The 22,500-nt window shown below is 37.2% G+C and overlaps 1 protein-coding gene across 1 annotated transcript in view; it reads left to right on the top strand.

Annotated features, from left to right (window-relative positions):
* Positions 1 to 22,223, top strand: part of LOC150076368 (TGF-beta-activated kinase 1 and MAP3K7-binding protein 1-like) — a 154,648-nt gene extending 132,425 nt beyond the window's left edge. The window contains exon 8 of the mRNA XM_090387335.1: positions 21,795 to 22,223. Within this exon, the coding sequence (XP_090243461.1) occupies positions 21,795 to 22,223 (429 nt within the window). The remainder of the gene's footprint in view (positions 1 to 21,794) is intronic.
* The last annotated feature ends 277 nt before the right edge of the window (positions 22,224 to 22,500 follow it).

Here is a 22,500-nt window from a genome sequence, read left to right as displayed (position 1 = left end):
ATTTTGCACATTCATTCCCTCTAAAAGTTTGTCCAGTTCTTCCTTGAATTTATTTAAACTATCAACTTCCACAACGACAGATGTAAGTTTGATCCAGCAATCAACTACCCTGGCTAAAGGCAAATTTCTGCACATTTATTCGGAAACTGTCCTTCCTAATTTTGAATTTATGTCCTCTTAGATTCCGTAATTTGAGCAAAAGGAAAAATCCCATCAGAATTGAGCCTGCTCAACCCATTCAAGGCCTTATACACCTCAATCAAATCACCTTGCAGGTGCCTAGTCTCCAGATGCTGCAATTTAACTTAAACCTTTTTTGGTAAGAGGACCCCTTCATTCCCCTCACCAATTTTGTAGCCCTTCTCTATACCCTTCATAAAATGAGTCCTTCATACCTGTACACAGTACTGAAAGCATGGTCTGACTATTGCCTTATGCAAAGGGATAATCACCTTTTCTCTACTAGCAAAATTCCTGTATATCCTTGACAACACACCATGACCTGATCAGCCTCTCTGCACTGCTCAGAAAACTTCATATCTGTCTGCACAGTTATCCCCAGGTATTTTTCATTCTTTACCACCCTGAGTGTAGTATCACACAGTTGGTACGTTTCTCTGGGATTACTTCTACCCATATGCAGTACTTTGCATTTGTCAAGTTTAGACCCCTCCCAGAATGTGGTTGACAGACTGTTGAGGCTGTCTCACTACTTCAACCACACTTGTGCTGCCATTTCCATCATTTCATACACCTTTGGCTAATGCACTTTCCTCCATATTATGCTGACACTTCTGTAAATCTTTTCTAGCAGGGTTTGACTTCACCCACTTTCAACTACGGCACCTTCATTAATGGTGCAATTGGAAAGCAGAGCACATGATTATATTTCAACTCTGTAAAGCAGACTGAATGCTCGCAATTGTATAGACTTATCTAATTACACATGTATAGACTTATCTAATTATATAATAGGTATTATAGTATGGTGTTAGTTTTCCATACAAATTGCCTTTACTTTTTGATTTACCCTTATAAATATACCTGTAGATAAAGACAACAGCTGTTTGATTTTGAGAACATAGTTCTCTTCCACACTATGTGTATCATACCGTACCTTTCACCAAGACAAATAAAATGCTGTCTAATACACAGTGGCCAGCTTATTAGGTATATACCATCATCCAAAGAATCAACTGCTCAATCAGAGGCAATGTCGTGTGTTTATATTAGGCGATACAGGGTTTCATAACATATGATCCATACTTTCAAAATCAATTCAAGACTGAAAATAGTGACTAGTTTATATAAACTTCACTGATTCTGAATGGTTATGGAGTTTTCAGCAGTAAAAAATAGTAAAAAAAAAATATATATATATTATTTATTTCTTGTACTTAGTGTGAATAAACATATTAATAGGTATGTGCCTGCTGCTTCTTATTATTACTTTTATTATTTTTCACCATTGAAAACATAGCCATTTTTTTTAAATTTAAACAGCCATCCATAGCCATTCAGAATCAGACATGTTTATATAATTTTTTTTTCCATTACTTTCGTGCCCTTAATTCTGAAAGTATAACCCACACTTTATGAAATACCCTGTGTAGAACAGGTAGTCAGATACCAAGAGAGACTGTGTAGTTCAGCAAGAGAAAGGGCCAACAGCATCACTGAGAATGGTCTAGCACAATGTTTCTCAATCTTTTTACTCTCGTGGCACATTTTCTAAAGAAGAAAAATTTCGCGGCACACCTACGTAGTCATAGAAGAAGAAATTTCTAAATTAAATAAATAGAACGAAAAATAATATTAACAATTTTTTTATTTATACTTATATTATATCTGTGTTATGCAAACAATTCTTACAACCAAAATAAAATATAAAAATAATTAAATAAATAATTACAAAAAGAAAATATGTACGCCTTCAACGAAGCTTTAAATTATTCAAATATTTGATAGAAATCAAATGAATTTTTATTTAAAAATTATAGTCAATGTGAAATATGTGATTCATGTCTTATTTCAGACAGAGCAACTCGCAGGTCATCTTCGACATTTTCCAATCTTTATCGTTTTTTATTTTTCATGTTAGTGAGAGTTGAAAATCCTAACTCACATAAATACGACGTAGAAAATTGGAGTAAAATGTTTATTGCTCTTTTAGATAACTTTGGATATTCATCTCTGACTGAAATCCAAAAAGTATCCAAATGAAATTCCGAATGTTTGATTTTTAATGTTCGATCGGATGAAAGGGAAATCAGTTCTTCCTCTTCTTCAAGACAAAGATTCCAGTTTGATGTATCATTAATAAAAGGATTTCGAATCCAGTCATATTTTTCCGATTTAATAGATGGAAAATATGTTTTTATTGCCTTTTGAAGCAAACCCAAATGGTTTTTCACCACTGGTGCAAGAAAATTTCTCATCTGTTTAGGAATCTTAGGAAACAGCTAAATTATTTTCATCAAGTTTATTCATCCACAAGCATAATTTTTTATCAAACGCAATTAACTTATCTGTTGACGTTAAGATATTTTCGTTTCGCCCTTGTAAACTAGTATTTAAAATATTAAGATGTGCAAATATATGTTCTATGTAAGCCAGTTTTGCCCACCACAATTCATTCTTAAAACAATCATAAAATTTTTGTATTTTCATACGATTCTTTTGTTTTCCTGCTGTATTTATTTCATTTTTAAAAATATGTACAAAGTTCTGCTCGCAATTCAAATACACGGGCTGAAACTTTTCCTCTAGAAAGCCAACGAATATCATTATGTAGTAATAAACAATTGTAGTTAGATTCCATGCTGTCGCATAATTCTTTGAAAATTCGTGATTTTAAAGGTCTGCTTTTAATATAGTTAACAATTTTTATTACGTCATCTAGTACAATGCTTAATTCTGTCGGGAGAGTTTTGCCTACTAAAGCTTCTCGATGAATAATACAATGTGCAGAAATAAGATTTGAATTTTTTTGTTTTGCAGACGCCAAAAAACCTTTTTCAGGTCTGATCATCGATGCAGCACCATCTGTACAAAAATTCCATGATAACTTTGTCTTTTCGAAAAAGTTATCTACACAATTAAATATTTCCCTTCCTGTCGTTCTTCCTGGCAATTCTTGACAAAATAAAAATTGGTTCATAATTAAATCTCCGTTAATGAATCGAACAAATCCCATTAATTGTGCTTTCCCGCTGATGTCTGTTGACTCATCTATTTGCAGAGCAAAAATTTGACCATCAAGTTTTTGTTGAACATTTTCTACTATATTTTCCGACATATCGATTATTCTTCGACTTATAGTATCGTTGGAAAGAGGAATTTTATTTATTTCAGCTTCTGCATCTTTGCCGAACATACATTTCACCATTATACGACAAGCAGGACCGATCAACGTTCCTCCAATCGAATGAGGTTTCCCTTTTTGTGCAATAAGTTGCGCTACTTCATAGGAGGCAATTTGGGCTTTGTCAGACACTTTTATTGTGTTTTCCAATTTTTGTATTTGTTTGGCACTATTTGTCATTAATCGTTCAAAATACCTTTTGTCTTTAGACATCAAATTTCGATGAACTTTTTCCATATGGCGTTTTAGCTTGCTAGGAACCATTGCACTGTTTGCTTTTTTATGTCCACATACAACACATAAAGGTAAGGGGAAATTTATGTCCCCTGTCCACTTAAAACCAAATTTTAAGTAATCTTCATTATATTTTCTTGTACTAATTTTCGATCTTTTTGGCTGAGATTCATCGTCGCTGGTATTGTTCATATTATCACTATTTTCAATGGATATATTTGTATCTGCTGCAGAACTACTGTCGCCGACATCAATAGTTTTGTTTTTATTTAAAACTTTTCGTATATCCATTTTCAGTTTTTTCTAATAAACAAAAAATGGTTTTGTAGAATAACCCTAAATTATTCACTTTACAACACAAACACAGTTTAATATGACAATATTAACACGATATATATAAACACGCCGCATGCCTACACGTACAACTCCCAGAGAACTAGAGATGGGATCCCGTATTTTGACTTTATGAGGTAATTCAGGGGCGCTGCGCACTTAAACAGTATCGCGTCGGTCCGATTCACGTGGTCTGCGGGCGACAGATAATTGGTCTTTATTCAAATAGTGTTGGCGCCTGAACTGCAGACGCCCCTGTATTCGGATATGTCAATTTCAATTCATCATAAAAAGATCCTTCGTGTACTTTATTCTTATTAATGGTATTGTACGTACCATTAATGGTAATACTTATTAATGGTATTGTACGTACAGTATATTCGGACAATGATGTTAAAATAAAAACGACGCTATTTTTTTTTTTTAAGATTTCGCGGCACACTAATGTGCCGCGGCACACCCTTTGAGAAACACTGGTCTAGCAACCAGAAAACACCCAGCCAATAACAGACCTCTGACTACAGATAAATAGTTGATAGGAAGCATAGCCAAGAATAGCAGGAATCCTATTATTCTTTGTTATGCTCTTATATCAAGAAGTTGTCTTCAGAGGGGACCAGGTTTGAGGTTTATAAGGCTCTGAGAAGGGGTTAGTAAAATGAATGAAGGTAGAATTTTCACTGTTATAAAGAATTCCAGAACTAGAGGCCATAAATTCAAATTACAGAAGTTTAGACTAGATTGTAGGAAGTTTTCTTTTAGTCAGCAAGTTGCTGATTGCTGGAACAAGTTGCTTTTACAGGTAGTTGAGGCTAATGGATTGAAGGAATTCAGAGACCAACTGGATAGTTACCTGCATGAGAAGGGAAGTGCATAATCTGTATCCACTTATTTTTTTGGCAAGTGCAGCAAAAGCCTATGGCTTCTTTGCACTATATGGCTAATACTCATAATTTGGCTTTATAACATTCTTCCCCAGAAATGTTGTAGATACTGTGCACTGGGTGCTGTTGCAGCTCTTTTGAATAATATCCAATTTTTCTAAATTGGATACTGTTCAGAAAATCAGCTTCCTATGTATCATCCTTATACTAATATCAGTTCCTGAACTCCTGTAATCAAGCTGACAGAGTCTAGATACCATTCTTTCATGTGCCCTTCTGATCTCTCTTTTCAACAATTTCAGTCCACTTGAACATTTCCTATGGTGCTACTTAGCTGTAGTAGTAGCAGCACCATAACATTTCTATTTGATGATTGTCAGTCACTGCTGATCTAGTGTGGTGCATCTGCAAAAAGGCCTCTAAGGGTGGGGTTATACATACCACAAATTTAGACAAATACACCAACTGATTTAATGATAAAATTATACTGAATAGTATACTGATTTACTTTAAAACAAATAAAAATGAATTGATGAATTTGAAATGCATTAAAAATTATAAATTTAAAAGCGATAAAACACCATTGAAGCTTTCGGGGGCATCAGCCTCCTTTCTCAACAATAATGAAGTTCAAGCGACACAACCTTAAATATCAGGCTCACGGCACACGTGTCTGACCAGATGCATGTTCAATACTCCGTTCACATGTACTGGAACCGGAAATGGTTTGGGAGGGTGGCAAATTAAAACATTTGTCTCTGGCAAGGACCACAGCCTCTAAAAGTGGGTGGAGCCAAACTCCCCTATCTTATTCATACTTGAATAAGATAGGGGAGTTGGCCTGTCAATTGTTACCAGATGACCCAATCCACAAACTCTCCAGCCACTTGCGATCCCAGAATCTATGCGCCCGGTTAAAGTAAATCAGTTTTTGTAAATAATTACTTTACAGTTTTTATTGTATTAGTATACTATTCAGTATTATTTTATCATTAAATCAGTTTATTTAAACGGTTGGTGTATTTATCTAAATTTGTGGCTAGTGTGGTGTAGATTGACTGTTAATGATACATCTTATAACGACTTCCCATTGGAAGTTACTAAGCTCAATGTCATGGCCAATCTGTTGTATTTAGTAGAAGTGCTTGCTTCTGGTGTGAAGCAAGCACTTCTACTAAATACAACAGAAGTGCTTGCTTCTGGTGTGAAAGCAGTTGCATTTGGAACTGTTCTTGACATTTGAATGGTGGGCATGGTTCATCTTTCCCAAATCCTGGGACAAGGCACATCCTTTCATTTCCACAAATAAGGTAACTTGTGCATACTTTACTCATTCACTGATCTCAATCTGATTAACTGTTGGCTGTACTAATCATTTGTGGCCCGTATCATGTGTAGTCTATGTCTCACCATTTGGGGCTATTCTAAGGACATGGATGACTACTTGCTCTTAGGTCAGTATACATTAGTGGTTTCAACCTTTTTTTTAATAATGGCACCCATAAGTAATTTATTTTATTTTGAGGCACCCCTACTCAATTTTCTGCCTTTTAGATCCGATTGTGTGTGTGTGTGTGTGTGTGTGTGTGTGTGTGTACAAATGTTTATATTCAGTGTATAGGGAAGGGATGTTGGCCTGTCAATTGTAATTACCATGGAAAAATTGAGAAGGCCTGTAAGGTGAAAGAGATAACCTGTAATAAATTGATTAACATAAAAAGAGAAATAATAATGAAGATAAAAACGTTACCTAAAGTAGTGGGTCCTAAAGCTTTAACTACTTCTTCATAGGATCAGCAGCCAAAACCACAGAAGCTACAATAATAAGCAGAGTTTCTGTTATGATGTATACATGCGAAATGTATAAATCATAGCCGACCTGACAGAGACCAAAAAGAAAAGAGTAAAGTTTAATTAAAAAAAAAAAAAAAAAAGGTTTAAGTAACTTAAGCCTATAATAGGCATCCTAATAGTAGAATAATTAATAACAACATTCCAGTTATTAATGCCTTGAGTACTGACAACATTTCTCATGTGCAAACTTTTGATTTCAATAGTCTATTCACCACCAAAGACCTAACTTAAAATTGGTCCTGAATGAAATTTATAATAAATACAAACATATTATTGGTTGTAATTCAGTTTTTTGGAACAATCTCATTAATCTCTGTCTTCAATAACTACATTTTTGATGGCAAATCTGTATACTTGCAAACTAAAGGTACCCCCCCCATGGGTAGCCCCACTAGTTGTATCTCAGGTTACCTATATCTATACTGGTCCAAGACCTCTCTACCCTCAGATATTAAACTTTACAGATATGTTGATGACTTATTGGTATTCAATACCCTAAATTTATACATGACTTTGCTGGTATTTATCCTTCAGAACTTACTCTGGAGAAAACAAATAATAATGATTCTTCAGCCAATTACCTAGACTTAGATATTAATTTAACAGCCTTCATACCACAATCAACATACACAATAAAAGAGATGCTTTTAATTTTAATGTAGCCAGTTTTACCCACTGGCACTCTAACATTTCCAAAAAAAAGTACATGCTAATACAGTCCATTCCGGTTATTTGGGACACATCGGGACTAGTGCATTTTGGCCCGATTAAGCGGCTGCCCCAATTATCCGAAGTTTCACGCAAATAGTTAAAAATAAAATGTACCCCCCTTTACAATTGGTTCACTGTACAATCAAATAACGTTACGACGAACTCAACATAGTAAAGTACTATATGATGTGCAGTAAGCGCCAGTCATTGTGATCACGTTTGTGAATTGAATTTTAATTCTATTAAACAGTGATTCTAATTAGCGAAAATAGGAGGAATATTATCCACAGGCTATAAAAGCAAAGATATATTAAGCACAAATTTACCTTTATTACCTTACCAATTAAAAAATTAAATGATACGTGAAAATCGGAAGAATATATGTGATAACTGGAATAATTAACACGTACTGTAATAAGTACATACTAACTAGTTGCCATTTCTGTTCACTGACATTTGTGGGTGGGGGTTAAAATTTAAAACAGTAAAAAGATAAGCAACAATAACAAAGAACACGACACACACAATATGCGCAAGTGAGAATGCAGTAACGAGTTACAAAGCTTTAAAAATAGGAATGAAGAGAAGATCTGAAAGTTAATTTTTTTTATATGATTGAAGATTTCATGGAAGTGTAAACACATTTCACCATAATAACCCACAGAATTCCAGCTGTCGGTATTATCGCAAATACAGTAAGATCGAGTTTACTGTCCATTTATGATAAATTTCACTAACAGAAAAGCCCAATAAACAGGTGACTGCTAATTGTTTTATGGTTGTGACCCTCAGAATTTTGACTGAACCACGTGGTACCGTTGGAGACAATTGTAGGGTAATCTCCACTGCTGCTGTCCCAATTAAGCGAAGTAAACCCTGACTATTTTCTCGATTGGTTTCTGTTTTTTTAAGATTTCCCCCAAATAAACGGCTGCCCCGATTAACCGGAATACACTGTATAATACTCTCCTAATGCATCAGAATTGCAACAATATGCAGTAGCGACAGTCTTTGCTGACAACATTAAACAACTCCATTATAAATTGCAGTACAATAATTTACCTACAGCATTCCTTTACCATCATTTCAAAAAAGAGGTAAATATTATAAAATTGAAAAAACTTGATTGGCAATACATGGCTGCCCCAGTTATCTGAATCTGTTATGTCCCCCCCCCCCCTTTTATAATACCAATGATAATAACAATACTGACTTAAACATATGAGGCATTTGTCCAGGGACCAACTATGGTATGGGTTCAGCAACCCCAGACAACCCAAGCACAACGATATTACTCTTCTTCAAATTATTTTCTGCTTTCCTTAATAACTACATTTTATTTTTCATGTGCAATTAGGCTGGCCGAAAGCAATATCGAGATACTATTACTCTATCCTTCCTTTTTTCCCTCTGATACAAAGTTTTGTGTCTTTCTACACCACTTTGTCAGTCATTAATAATCTCCCTCTGCTGGCACTGTGCCTCATTTGTTTATTTATCTACTTCCCCGTAACACAGGACATTTCACTTTGACGACTCCACTTCCTCCCCCTCACACGTGGTTGCTTCAACCGATATAAACACTCTGGACAGCGATCTATTGGCTTTATGCTTGGTTCTCCAACGTTACTTTGTAAACACCACAGGCAACTATTTCACAGATTCGGTTCCAAACAGACAGTAAGTTGAAGTAATTTTTGTAATGTATCTATCCTTTTGACTTCAAATTCCCCCCCCCCCCTTAAAGTTCTATTGGCAGGTTTTTTTTTTTTACTCTTTTCTTTTTGGTCTCTGTCAGGTCGGCTATGATTTATACATTTTGCATGTGTACATCATAATAGAAACAGAGACCCTGCTTATTATTGTGGCTCCTGTGGTTTTGGCTGCCGACCCTATGAAGAAGTAGTTAAAGCTTTAGGACCCACAACTTTAGGTAACATTGTTATCTTCATTATTATTTCTATTTTTATGTTAATCAATTTATTTCAGGTTATCTCCTTCAACCTTACAGGCCTTCTCAATTTTTCCATGGTAATTACAATTGACAGGTCAATATCCCTTCCCTATACACTGAATATAAACATTTGTCTATATTTCATTATGGTTGCCAGGTTTCTCTACTGTAACTAGTAGTACCCGGATCCATAACACAGTTTAATATTTTTTATTTAATACTTTGTTTGCTTACTTTGTCATTCTGTAACTTCATTATTTTTATCAATATTATATATATATATATATAAAACGTTATATGATATTTATTGCAATAATATTATAAAAATTACACTTCATAATACAAATTATATACACTGTGCTGCCACTTCATTAGGCACACAAACATTGTCCCACAACGTTGCAAGTCACATGACCACAGTTGTGGATATAGATGCAGCAGAACAACCTTTCTAATATCAGTTAAGCGTACAAACCGTAGCAAGAATGGAGAAAAGGAGTGATCTAACGGACTTCGAACGTGGCATGGTAGTAGGTTCAAGACATGCTGGATAAAGCTTCTCTGAAATGGCAGTTGTACTGAACTTCTTATGCACCACAGTTTCAAGGGTGTATCGAGAAGTGCAACGAACAGAAAACATCCTCTCAACGACACTTCTGTGGAAGAAAATCGCATGTTGATGAGAGAGGTCAGAGGAGGATGGCTAGAATTGTGCAAGCAAACAGACAGGCCGCAATGTCGCACTTTGTTGTGAATGAGCTACAACAGCCGACGGCCACATCACATACCTTTGTTATCACTGAAGAACAAGAGAGCACACCTCCTGTGGGCACAGCAACACCAGCACTGGACTATCAAGGATTTGAAAACAGTTGCTTGGTCTGACGAGTTGAAGTTCCTGGTGCAACATGTTGATGACTCAGAATTCGGCAAAAACAACAAGAATCCATGGACCCATCATGTCTGATGACTACTGTGCAAGGTGGTGGGGGTAGTGTTGGGTCCATTGATACCCGTCTTCTGAATGCCACATCATACCTAAACATCGTTGCTGACCAAGTGCATCCGTTCATGTTGACAGTTTATCCTCAGTCAGATGGTTACTTCCAGCAGGATAATGTGCCGGTGCAAAAAACCCGAATCACTATGGAATGGTTCCAGGAACACGACCATGACTTTTCTTTGTTGCAGGCCTACACCTCCATCGAATCTCAAGGAAATGCGTGATATACTCATGTCTGCATGGTACTCCATTCCTGCACAACATTTTCAGCATCTTGTTCAATCCATGCCTAGATGAATTCAGGCTGTTTTGAAGGCTAAAGGAGGCTCAACATGCTAAGTAGGTGTACTTAATAAAGTGGCAGCACAGTATATATAATTTTATTCTTTATATAGAGGTACTAAGTAAACATCAATTGTAGATCACCACAAAATTAAAAAGATACTGTACACCTTTTTATAATGAAATAAACATATAAATTAAAAAATAATAAGTTTAAGTAACTTAAACCCAAATTACGGGTTTAGGTTACTGCACCCCTGGAATGTTGTGGCACTCCAGTTGAAAACCACTGGTATACATAATAAATTGGCCACGCAGCATACATCTTCCACTGGATAACAATGTGTAACCAGTTAGTCATAGAAGCAGAAAATGCCCTTTGTAACTGAATCAGTAGATCAGTTATCTTTATCTGTCATTTTGATATCACATACTTGGGTTTCAGGAAAGCTTTTGATACTGTTGCATATGAAAGGCCACTGTACGAATTAAAGCAGTGTGGCATTAAGGGCAAGTTGGTGCTATGGATAAAGGGATAGTTGAGTGGGAGAAGACAGAGTGGTAATCAATGGACACTGCTCTTTGTGGATTAAGGTTATTAGTGGAGTCCCCAGGGCTCAGTGTTGGGCCTATTGTTGTTTTCTGTATTTATCAGTGACATTGATGAAGGAATATCAGGCTTAATGTCCAAGTTTGCAGATGATGCAAAGGTTAATGACAGTATACTACTGCAATAAGAAAAGTTGGGTAGATGGGCTGAGAGGTGGCAAGTGAAATTTAACATTGACAAATGCAAATGCAAAGTACTGCATATGGGTAGCAGTAACCCCAGAGTAATTACCAACTGTGCGATGCTACACTCAGGTAGTGGAGAATGAAAAGGTCCTGGGGGGGGGGGGGTCTTTTCAATGATATACAGGAATTTTGTTAGCAGAGACAAGGTATAAGACAATGATCAGGCCACACCATGAGTACTGCATACTGCTCTGGAGGCCTCATTTTAAGAAGGGTGTAGAGCTGCTGGAACGAGTACAGAGAAGGGGAACAAAGGGTTGCTGTTAACAAGAAAGGCTTAAGTTCTGCAAGGTGATTTGATTGAGGTGTATAAGGCCTTGAGTGGTTTGAGCAAGCTCAATGCTCATGGGATTCTTCCTCTTGCTCAGATTACATACGGGGATAAATTCAAAATGAGGAAAGACAGTTGTAAAATAGATGTACAGAAATCTGTCTTTAGCTAGTGGGAAGTTTAATCATCCTGATAAATAGGAGACTATTTTTTTTTTAATGAAATTCCAGACATGCATTGTTTAGAACATATGGTCCTATGTGTGGGACAAAGATTGAGAAGACAAAAGATATTTGTTAACATTGGACTTTTTTTCTCTCTACATTAGCTTTTAGTTTTGCTTTTATACTGCTGGGTATTCTTTAATATGTATTTGTTTGTTATTGAATTTTCCAGTTGGTTAGCTAATTCCAGTTGGTTACACAAACAATATATGGATGATACTAAAATTAGCACATTGGCTGACATGCCTGCTACATAAATTGTATACAGTACTTTGTTTAATTATTATACAAAATGTGGTGGGTTTTTTTTTGTTTGTCTCTATTATTATCAATAATATTTATTATTGATGTTAAAAGGTGTCTTTTGAATTATTTTTTTATTAAATCTGTTTATTCCTTTATTTATTTGACAAAACATCAAATTTGTGTGCATGCATAATTATAACTTTTGTGCTGCTCTTTTTCTGAACTGGAAAATGGAAGTGATCATTAGTTTCTTCTTTACCCTTTGAAACATTTCATTAAAATAAAATCACATTTAGTATATATTCAATGCATTAGTGTACTTCAAGTAGAACTCCAAAAAAAATCAAAAACTTTTTGCAGAAATAAAAAATTAAGTTGAAAACCAGTCAGGTGCCACATGACCACATTTGTTTCAAACAAGGCCTGCAACTGCTGCCAGGTTAAAGTGACCCTCAATCCTTAGTTTGTCTCTTGAGCTCAGGTTCCATTTATATATACTTTGCAGTATATAATGTATATTTCCTCAATCAGTTTGATCATTAGTCCATCTGTACTCTTAAGCTTATATTAAACTGGCTTTGTTTCTGTTTACACTGTGATTTCCAGGTATATGCATATTACCTCACACATACATTCAGTTTTTGCTGCATACCTTTTCTATTTCCATGGACATTGTTCTTCTGGATTGGCATCTGTAATTCCTTCGCTCTCTTCCAAAACAGTCCAAACATGACTCAACTAGTTGACGTCCAATCACTGTTCAATTCTACTTGTAGAATTAACTTGTCCTTTTCGTTTGTACCTTCTGCTGCTGCTGTTCTTTGCAACAACCTCCCTTCGTACATATATTTCCCAAGAATTAGTCTACTGAAATCCCAGTGTTAACAAGTGTCTTCTGTCTGTCAACTTTCATCCCACACATGATACTAAAATACCATAGGTTCCTTTACTGTTCATGTTTGGGGTCACTATTAAAATTTGTCTGTACACAGTGTACAGAACAGTGTTTCCCAACCTTTTTCGCTATGTGGGCCAACTGGCATTTGGCCTGAAATGTCAGTAACAACCATAACTTTTTTTTTTTGTTTTTTTTATGTGCACCCCAAACACGAGAGGTATTAGAACCTATAGTACTTAGTACCGTGCTTGGGTTGGAGGTTGAGAAGACGAAAGAAGATATTTGTTGACATTGGACTTGAACTTCTGTAGATTGTAATTTTCAGGAAATACGTATGAAGGAAGGTTGTTCCAGAAAACGGCAGTTGAATGAATAAATGAGGAAGATGAAAAGTTGGTTCTGTGGGTTTGAAGTTGGACAGTAAATGGATGTTGGCTGGTGGCGGCACGTGTTCGGACTGTTTTGAAAGAGAGAGCAGGAATTATAGAAGCCAATTCAGAAGAACAGTGCCCATGGAAGTATCTGTAGAAGAGGCATGCAGCAGAAACAGTACGTCTATGAGAAAGCGAGTGGAGAGACTCTGTTAGAGATGAATCATTAATTAACCTAACTGCCCTCTTCTGAATGGAATCAAGAAGCCTGAGAGAGGTTTTGGGGGCACCACCCCAGATGTGGGAACAATATTCCATGGCAGGGCAGATTTGCGATTTATACAGAGTGAGCAGCTGTTTGGAAGAAAAGTAACGCCGAGAGCGAAAGAGAAAATCAAGTTTTTTAGATGCAGAGGAAGCAATATTTGTAATGTGCTTGTGCCAAGAGAGATTAGAAGTCAGGGTAATCCCCAAAAGAGATATATCATTTTGCCTAGAAATCGGAGTGTCACTAAAGATAAGCATAGGAGCAGAAGAATCCTTTTTGCGAGATATAAGACAAGACTGAGTTTTAGAAGGGTTGAAATCAACTAAGTTGTCTTTGCCCGACTGGAGAATTAACTGAAGATCGGCATTTAAGGAATTGGCAGCAGATTTTCGAGAACTTGAAGTTGATTGAGCAGGACAAGGTTTCTCAAAATGGAAAGTTGAATGCAATGTGCTATCATCGGCAAAACTATGGATAGGATTTCCAGTCAATGGAAGAAGGTCATTGATATACAAGAGGAAAAGAGTGGGGGAAAGAACTGAACCTTGGGGGACACCGGCATTAGTGGAAAAGTTAGAAGACAGAGAGCCATCTACCATCACCCTCAGTGAGCGATCAGAGAGAAAACTGGATAACCAATTACTAAAAACAGTTGGCAAACCATAAGATGGAAGCTTGTTTAAAAGACCTTTATGCCAAACACGATCAAAAGCCTTTGAGATGTCAAGAGCAACTACTTGTGTTTCACCGAACCTTTCCATTGAATTAGTCCATAAGTGGGTAACATAAGCCAGAATATCACCAGTGGATCGACACTGACGGAATCCATACTGGCGATCGTTGATCAGACGGAAGGTTTCTAGGTAGTTTAAGAGTTGGCGGTTAATTGATTTCTCCATTACTTTAGAAAGAGTAGAAGTAATTGCAATGGGACGATAATTGGATGGGAGGGATTTGTCACCCTTTTTAGGAACTGGCTGGATATGAGCAAATTTCCAAGCAGAAGGAAAAACACCTTTGGAATAAGAAAGTGAAAAAAGGTGGCAAAGAATAGGAGTAAGTTCAGGAGCACAAGTTTTGAGAACAAGTGGAGAAATACCATCAGGACCTGGAGCTTTCTTAGCATCAAGATTCATCAAAATTCTTCTGATATCCTTTTTACGGAAGACCACAGGAGGCATTGAATGGAGCGTGTTAGGAATGGTGGGAGGTGTTTTACCAAGATCATTAATACATGAGCTGGAATAAAAATGGGATGCTAGCAGGTCAGCTTTATCCTTGGCTGAAGTGACAACAGAACCATCTGGTTTGGACAGAGGTGGGAGCAGAGATGGGCAAAAGTTGCGGCCAATAGCTTTGGCAAGAGACCAGAATGCTCGGCTACCATTAGGGCAAGAAGCAAGTTTTCTACTCTTAGCCTGTTCAAACTCTAGTTTGGACTGATTAATAACTGCTTTACAATTGTTGCGAGCTTTGGTGTAGGCAGAAAATGAAACTGAAGAATTAGAAACAAGCCAATTACGATATGCAACATTCTTCTCTTGGACAGCCTTAGCACATTTATTGGAAAACCAAGGTTTAGTTAAAGGACGAGATTTTAAAGTGGAGTGTGGGATAAAGGATTCCATTCCTGCAAGAATAATTTCACTGACACGATCTGAGCAAACGTTGACATCAGAAGTTTTGAAACAGTAATCAGACCAAGGAAAAGAAGAAAAGAAGTCTCGCAGGTCATCCCATTTTGCATTCTTGTAATGCCAAACAATACGAGGTTCGGAATAGCCATGAGATAAAGGTTCCATTGGAGAAGAGACAATCACCAAGTTGTGATCTGAAGTGCCTAAAGGACCTCTCACTTCAACCTTGTACTTAGAAGGGTTGTTTGTGAGAAAAAGATCAAGCGTATTGGCTGTATGATTAGGATTGTCCGGTATTCTTGTAGGTAAATGAACAATCTGTGCTAGGTCATTAGTAATTGCAAAAGCCTCAGCATCTCGACCTGCTGGGTCGGTGTGACTAGAAAATGGAAGCCAGCTAGAGTTGTGAATGTTAAAATCACCAAGGAAAATTACCTCACTGTTAGGAAAGTTAGACTGGAGAAAGTCAAGTTGCAAAGAGAAGAAGTCAAAGAGCTCCAAGTGATTAGTGTAGTTGGGAGAATGGTAGAGACAACAGATGAATTTGACACAATGAGGTAGAGAGATTTTAAGCCAGAGAAGATCAAAGAGAGGAGATTCCAAATTGCCAAGTCTCTGACAGGGAATATCAGAACGGACATATGCACAAGTACCACCTTTGAGGCGAAAGGAATCGTACAGCAAATAATTTGGACATCTGAGATGAGAAGTAGTTGAATCAACTGATAACTGAGATTCAGTCAGAAATAGTACATGGGGTTTGGAAGACTGCAAGTGGAAATGGACATCGTTGAGATTGGAATTAAGACCACGTATATTTGTGAAATGAATTAGGAAGTCCTTGGGAGGTTTAGATCTTTTCGCAGATAAGCTTGCTCTATTATTTTGACAATTCATGGTGTATTCAATAGTAAGAAAAAGTGGGTGGGACATGCTGTATGAAGTAATGAAATTTTTGGATGTGGCGTACATGTGGTAAGAATATACCCAGATCCTTTACATAACGTGGCCTCGACAATGCTCCCCACATACACACTACTCGGACTCCCTCCAGTCACTATCTGGCAGAGTAGAGGTAGCAAGATTACACTAGCTGATCCGGAAGCCTCCTAGAGGGTTACCAATAGGTTAGGTCCGGTGTGCTATCTAGCGGCCGGCCTGCGAACACCGTTTTAGAGCTGTACCCTCGAAATGTAAGGAATATTGGATCTCGCCACGACATTCATCATAACCTCAAAAGTCATCAATCATACTGCATGATGGAAGAGATAGGGAAGGGTTGACCGGAACTTAGCTCTAGAGACTAAACATGGGTTCCACCACTTCAAGCCTCCAATAAGCAAAGTGGTGGTATTTCACCAGTTGATGAGACATCTACCACCTAGTACTGCCTGATAATATAGAGGGGCAGCATTCCTCCATGTGGTGTGGGCGCCACACCTCGACCCCTGCTTACGTTGGTTCACACCTGGGTGGTCACCCACCATGTACTTGTGCATGGAAGGTTATACCCAGGATTACTAACAGTCCCACCATCGTGAAGGTGCAAGCAGAGGATTTGGCTGTCATAGACCGTCCGGACTTCGCCGAAATTGGGTCCACTTGACTTAAGTGTCACCCGAATATCAGTTCCATCAGCGTTTTAGACTCCCAGGTAGCAAGAACAGCTTGTCTGGCATATCTGAGAGAATGTCTGTGACAACCTCAAGGACTTAGTTCAATTTAAAAGTATTTAATGGAACACTGCAGGCATCTGCCGAATGGGGGGAAAAAAAAAACAAAAAAAACAACTCAGTTTAAGCTGAAGTTTAATGAGAGATGTTCTGAAATTTCTGCACTAGTTTCCCAATCCTAGGTTCTGTTGTAGAATTGCACATCTAAGATCTGCCTCACATTCAAGGCAGTTCTGAGCCTTTGTCTTTAGCTGCAACAATGTTGAGAAGCCTGATGGGGGTAGCTTCCCATCTTTTTTGGCCAAAACTCATAGATAGAGGAAGCTTCAATCGTTCATCTTGCAGGCTATCGTGAACATCACTGGCTTTAACAAGAAAAGGATTCCTTGTGAGCGCCAGTTCTTCTTCTCAGAGATAGCTGAGGTGTGTCACAACATCCTTTGCAATGCCAGAATCCAACGGATCATTAATAGTGACTGCTGAAAGCGATTCAAACATGGCAAAGTTCCCTTCCTCAGCCTTTTGTTTCCAGTTTTCAGTGAACTGAATGATAGTAGTTCCCTTTCCTTGCAGCTTTAGATTCAGTCTTTTCAGTTGATCAAAAATATCCAGAAGGAATGTGTAGTGAAAGACCCACAGCTTTTCATGAAAGGAAACTTCAAGTTTGTGCTTTTCTTGAATCTGTAGGAAACTCCAAAACTCTTCCCAGACTTCAAACACTCATGCACAACATTGCCTTCAGATAGCCAATGCACCTTGCTGTAGTAGAGCAGGTTCTTATGCTTTGAATCCATTTCTGTGCACAGTCGGGAATTCAAAGCACTGTTTTTCACGATGTAGTTCACAACTTTGATGACTTGTTCAAGAACATCCTGAAGATGAGCTGGAAGGATTGTTGAGCAAGAGCTTACCAATGAATCAGATAGTGAACACCAATGATGTCTGCAGATTGATCTCAAACAAGCATTTGGAAGCCACTTTTTGCATAGCTGGGGCGCCATCAGCGCAAACTCCACATTTTTCTTCTCGTGACAGAGAAGAAAAATGCATGGGATGCATATAAATTATCAAGCGACTCAGAAGCCTATGGCAGATATAAGCTAGTCTGTAATCAAGTCACAAAGGAGGTTAGGCAGGCGAAGGCAGATTACGAGAAATCTTTGGCAAAAGATGCTAAGAAAAACAGCAAGGATTTCTTTACTTATATAAACTCTAAAAGGAAGGGGATGAATCTGATTGGTCCACTTGATATCGATGGTTCCACTGTTGATGATCCTGCTCAGATAGCAAACAAACTGAATGAGTATTTTGCATCTACATTCATACATGAGGAGTTATTAAGGTTTGAAAATGGCAGAAGGTTATCAAATTGTAGCAGGGTGCTTATTGATTTTGTAATAACAGAGCAAATTGGAGGAGAAATTGTTGAAGTTAAACATAAGAAAGGCACCTGGGGTGGATGGGATCTATCCAGTTATATTAAAGGAGCCGGCAAAGCAACTAAGCAAACCCTTAGCCATAATTATGAGAGCATCCGTGGACTCAGGGGAGGTCCCCACAGACTGGAGATGTGCAAATGTATCCCCAATTCACAAAGGGGGATCGAAGGGTGACATGAGTAATTACAGACCAGTTAGTTTAACTTCTGTTCCGGGTAAAATAATGGAGTCACTGGTTAAAGATGCATTGCAGGATCATCTAGACAAGACTGCAGTAATAATTCGGACACAGCATGGGTTTGTTAAGGGAAAGTCTTGCCTGACAAATTTGATAGGATATTATGATGTGGTTACAAAGGAACTGGATGCAAAAAATAATTTTGATATCATATATTTGGATTTCAGGAAAGCTTTTGACACTGTTGCGCATGGAAGACTATTGTACAAATTGGAGCAGAATGGTATTAAGGGTAAGTTGCTACAATGGATAAAAAGATCATTGAGTGGGAGAAGACAGGGTAGTAATTAATGGGTGCTGCTCTTCGTGGACTAATGTCATTAGTGGAGTCCAACAGGGTTCGGTGTTGGGTCTTCTGTTGTTTTGTATATTTATCAATGATATTGATATCAGGCTTAGTGTCGAAGTTTGCAGATGATACAAAGGTTGGCAGGGTTGTTAATGACAGTAATGGCAGTGTGCTACTGCAACAGGATCTAGATAATTTAGGCAGATGGGCTAAGAAGTGGCAACTGAAGTTTAACCTTGACAAATGCAAAGTACTGCAAAGTACAAATGCAAATGCAGAGAAACGTACCAACTGTGTGGTACTACAATTATGGTGGTAGAAAATGAAAAAGACCTGGGAGTAATTGTGTAGTCAGATATCAAGTTTTCTGAGGAATGCATACAGGCTGCCAGGGCAGGTCATGGGGTTTTGTCAATGATACATAGGAATTTTGCTAGCAGGGAAAAGGTGATTGTCCCTCTGTATAAGGCAATGGTCAGGCCATGCCGTGAGTACTGTGTATAGGTCTGGAGGCCTCATTTTAGGAAGTATATAGATTTGCTTGAATGTGTACAGAGAAGGGCAACAAGATTGGTGAGGGGAATGAAAGGATCCTCTTACCAAGAGAGGCTTAAGTTCTGGAGACTACGAACCTAAGGGGGCATAAATTCAAATTAAGAAGAGACAGATGTTAGAATAGATGTGCGGAAATTTGCCTTTAGCCAGCGGGTGGTTAATTGCTGGAACAAACTTCCATCTGTCGTTGTGGAAGTTGATAGGTTAAATAAATTTAAGGAGGAACTGAACAGGCATTTGGAGGGAATGGTGTGATTTTTTTTATTTTTTGGATGATGCTGCATAAGCTCATTCACTTGCTTTCTTGCATCACATGCCAATACTACTACTACTACTACTAGATTGTGCCAGTTCAGTCCCTCGTGGTCAAAGAACTCTGATACTGTTTCCATCACGTCCATGGCTCTGGCATTTCTTTCAATTTTAATGGCAGAATAAGAATTCTTCCTTGATGGAATCGCCCTTCACATACCGAACGAAGACAAGCTGGGAACAGGATGAAACATTTGTGGAATCATCCAACTGATATGCAGCTCCTTTGATTTCAGCAATCACCTGTTCTTTTATGTCACTAACAAGTCAGCAATCCTTCTTTGAACCGTATTTTTCAATAAAGAAATTTTGTTGAACTTTTTTTTCAGCTTCTCCAAGCAGAATATGAGCTACCTTCAGAGCACATGGCTTGATCAGTCTTTCTGACTGTGTGAGGTTTTTTCTGTTGTGCAATGAGACAGCTGATGGCATAAGAAGCCTCCGTAAGATGCATGTCTTGCTGAAACAATGCTCCACTTTGATCCAAGTGCTGGCACTTCATGTTCTCTTCTATTCATTTGAAGTAGTCCACATCCTTATGTTGATGTTGTGGATGCATCTTCTCTAAATGGTGCTTCAACTTCGATGCGTGCAAAGAGTGATTTCCAAGAACTTTCTGGCGCAGGACACATTGTCCCTTTAATTCTCCACGATCACGAAAGGATGTGAATCCAAACTTTATGTATTGCTCATCATATCCTTGTTTTGTCATATCAGAATGGTTTCTGGAGTAAAACTTTGAAATACCTAGCAAATAAAAAAATAATGTAAAAAAAAGACTTAATAAAATGGACATATGATTGTAGCCATTAGATCAGATTTCAGATCCAGGAATAGTTTGAGTAGCATAGCCCTTACATTTTTTTTATCAGCATGCAATGAATTGATGCTACTTGAGGGACGACCCCGTTTATGTATCTTTTTAACATATATATGTTCTTCACTATTGAAGTTGTTACCATGAAATATATGAAAAAGATAACTTCAAAGAGAAATAGTGTCTTAGAAGGTGATGAACATGAGAGAGTGACATGCACGTCTGACTCAAGCGTGCCACAAAACACAAGTGAATAAGTTGTCAGCAACTTCCAGAAACCAAACACTATGCAGAACATAGTATGACTCATGCAACTTGCATGTTCTGCCAACTTTGCCAACTTGTCAGCTACAAGTCGAAATTGGTGTGGCCATATGCCTGTCAAGAAAAAAAAAAAAAAAAGGACAAGAATTGGGCAGTCTCTGTGGCCTGCCAGTGGCCCATGATTGGGAACCACTGGTATAGAAGATGAGCTCTGTCTCTGATCTTTTGTCATTTAAGTAGTTTCATATTTTTAAGGATACTTAGTTTTAATCTTGAACTGAAACATGCTTTTTTTGCTTAATGAAGTTAACCTATGAATTTATTTTGTAAGTGCATTTAGTAAATTTTTTCATAGCGCTATATAGTTTTGAAAACGGCCTTTAAGCATGGTTGTTTGAGTAAATTAAGCATTCCTTCTATAGGAAAAACTATATTTCCAAATCTGAGACCTAATACTGCAAATATGTGTAAAGTTAAGTGTAAATTTACACAAGTGTATTTTTTCATTTAGAATTAAATGAATTTGTATTGTACTTTGCGAATTTTTTATATTTAGAAGAATTTCATAAAATTTTAAAAAATATTATTGTTATAGCAAAATAAATAAATAAAATGTTCATATCCTGAATTTTTTTTTTTTTAAATTTCGCAAAACTTACTCTAGTCTTTTTTGACTTAGCAGGTATATATTACACATACGAGAAGCCACAGAATACTCCAGCTCCTTTTAGCTTTGAAAGAGAGCTATTATAATTTCTCTCTATTAACACTCAGCAAGGACAAATATTAATACTGTAGTTAAACTTTGTGTACATTGGATAATAAATAATGGTATGAAATTTCTGCACCTTCTATAACTTGTTTTGAAAAATTTCTAGGTCCGGAATTTTTATCAACCCATGCCTCGTGCCATCAGCTTGAGTAGTCCTACACATGGGCTACCTATGACTAGTCAAACATTAATGAAAGGTGGCACCACTATCACCAGAGCCCCTGATAATTTTTCCAGTGCTTCAGACACCAGAAAATCTAGTGAACTTTCTTATGCACCAGAAAAAAGGACTAATATTTCTGGATCTCCTACACAAGCATTCAACACTTCTGTGTCAAATACTGTGACAAATACAAATGCCAGTAGCTCAGAATCAGGAAATGGACAACGTTTATTTCAACCACCTAAGAGTCATATCCTTCCTCTTGATGAAGATGGTAGGGTTGAGCCGTATATAGATTTTAGTGACTTGGTTAATGCTGTGCAACAAGTTTATGAACAAAACTTATTACCAGAAGAATGGAAAAATTCCTGAAAACAAAGAGTTTTAGTGATTTTATTCTGTAAAATAAATTTAAGTATTCTTAAGTGGTAAAACTTGTTCAGCAAGCAATTTAGAAATGTTGGGCACAATGTGTCACCTCTTACAGAATGTAAAAAATACTGTGTGTAAAGCTGCTTTGATTACAGATGACACTGTTAACAATATGAAACTTATTTAAGATATATTTTTACTGGACTTTGAACTATATTATTAAAATGGAATCAGTAATCAGATTGAAAACTAAATTTATCCTTGTGCACACAAAAAA

This window comes from Mastigoproctus giganteus, chromosome 13 (genome assembly GCF_048544385.1).
Source record: "Mastigoproctus giganteus isolate SK-2022 chromosome 13, ASM4854438v1, whole genome shotgun sequence".
NCBI lineage: Eukaryota > Metazoa > Arthropoda > Arachnida > Uropygi > Thelyphonidae > Mastigoproctus > Mastigoproctus giganteus.
Note: the sequence above shows the minus strand (reverse complement) of the source record. Positions and strands in the feature narration are given on the sequence as shown.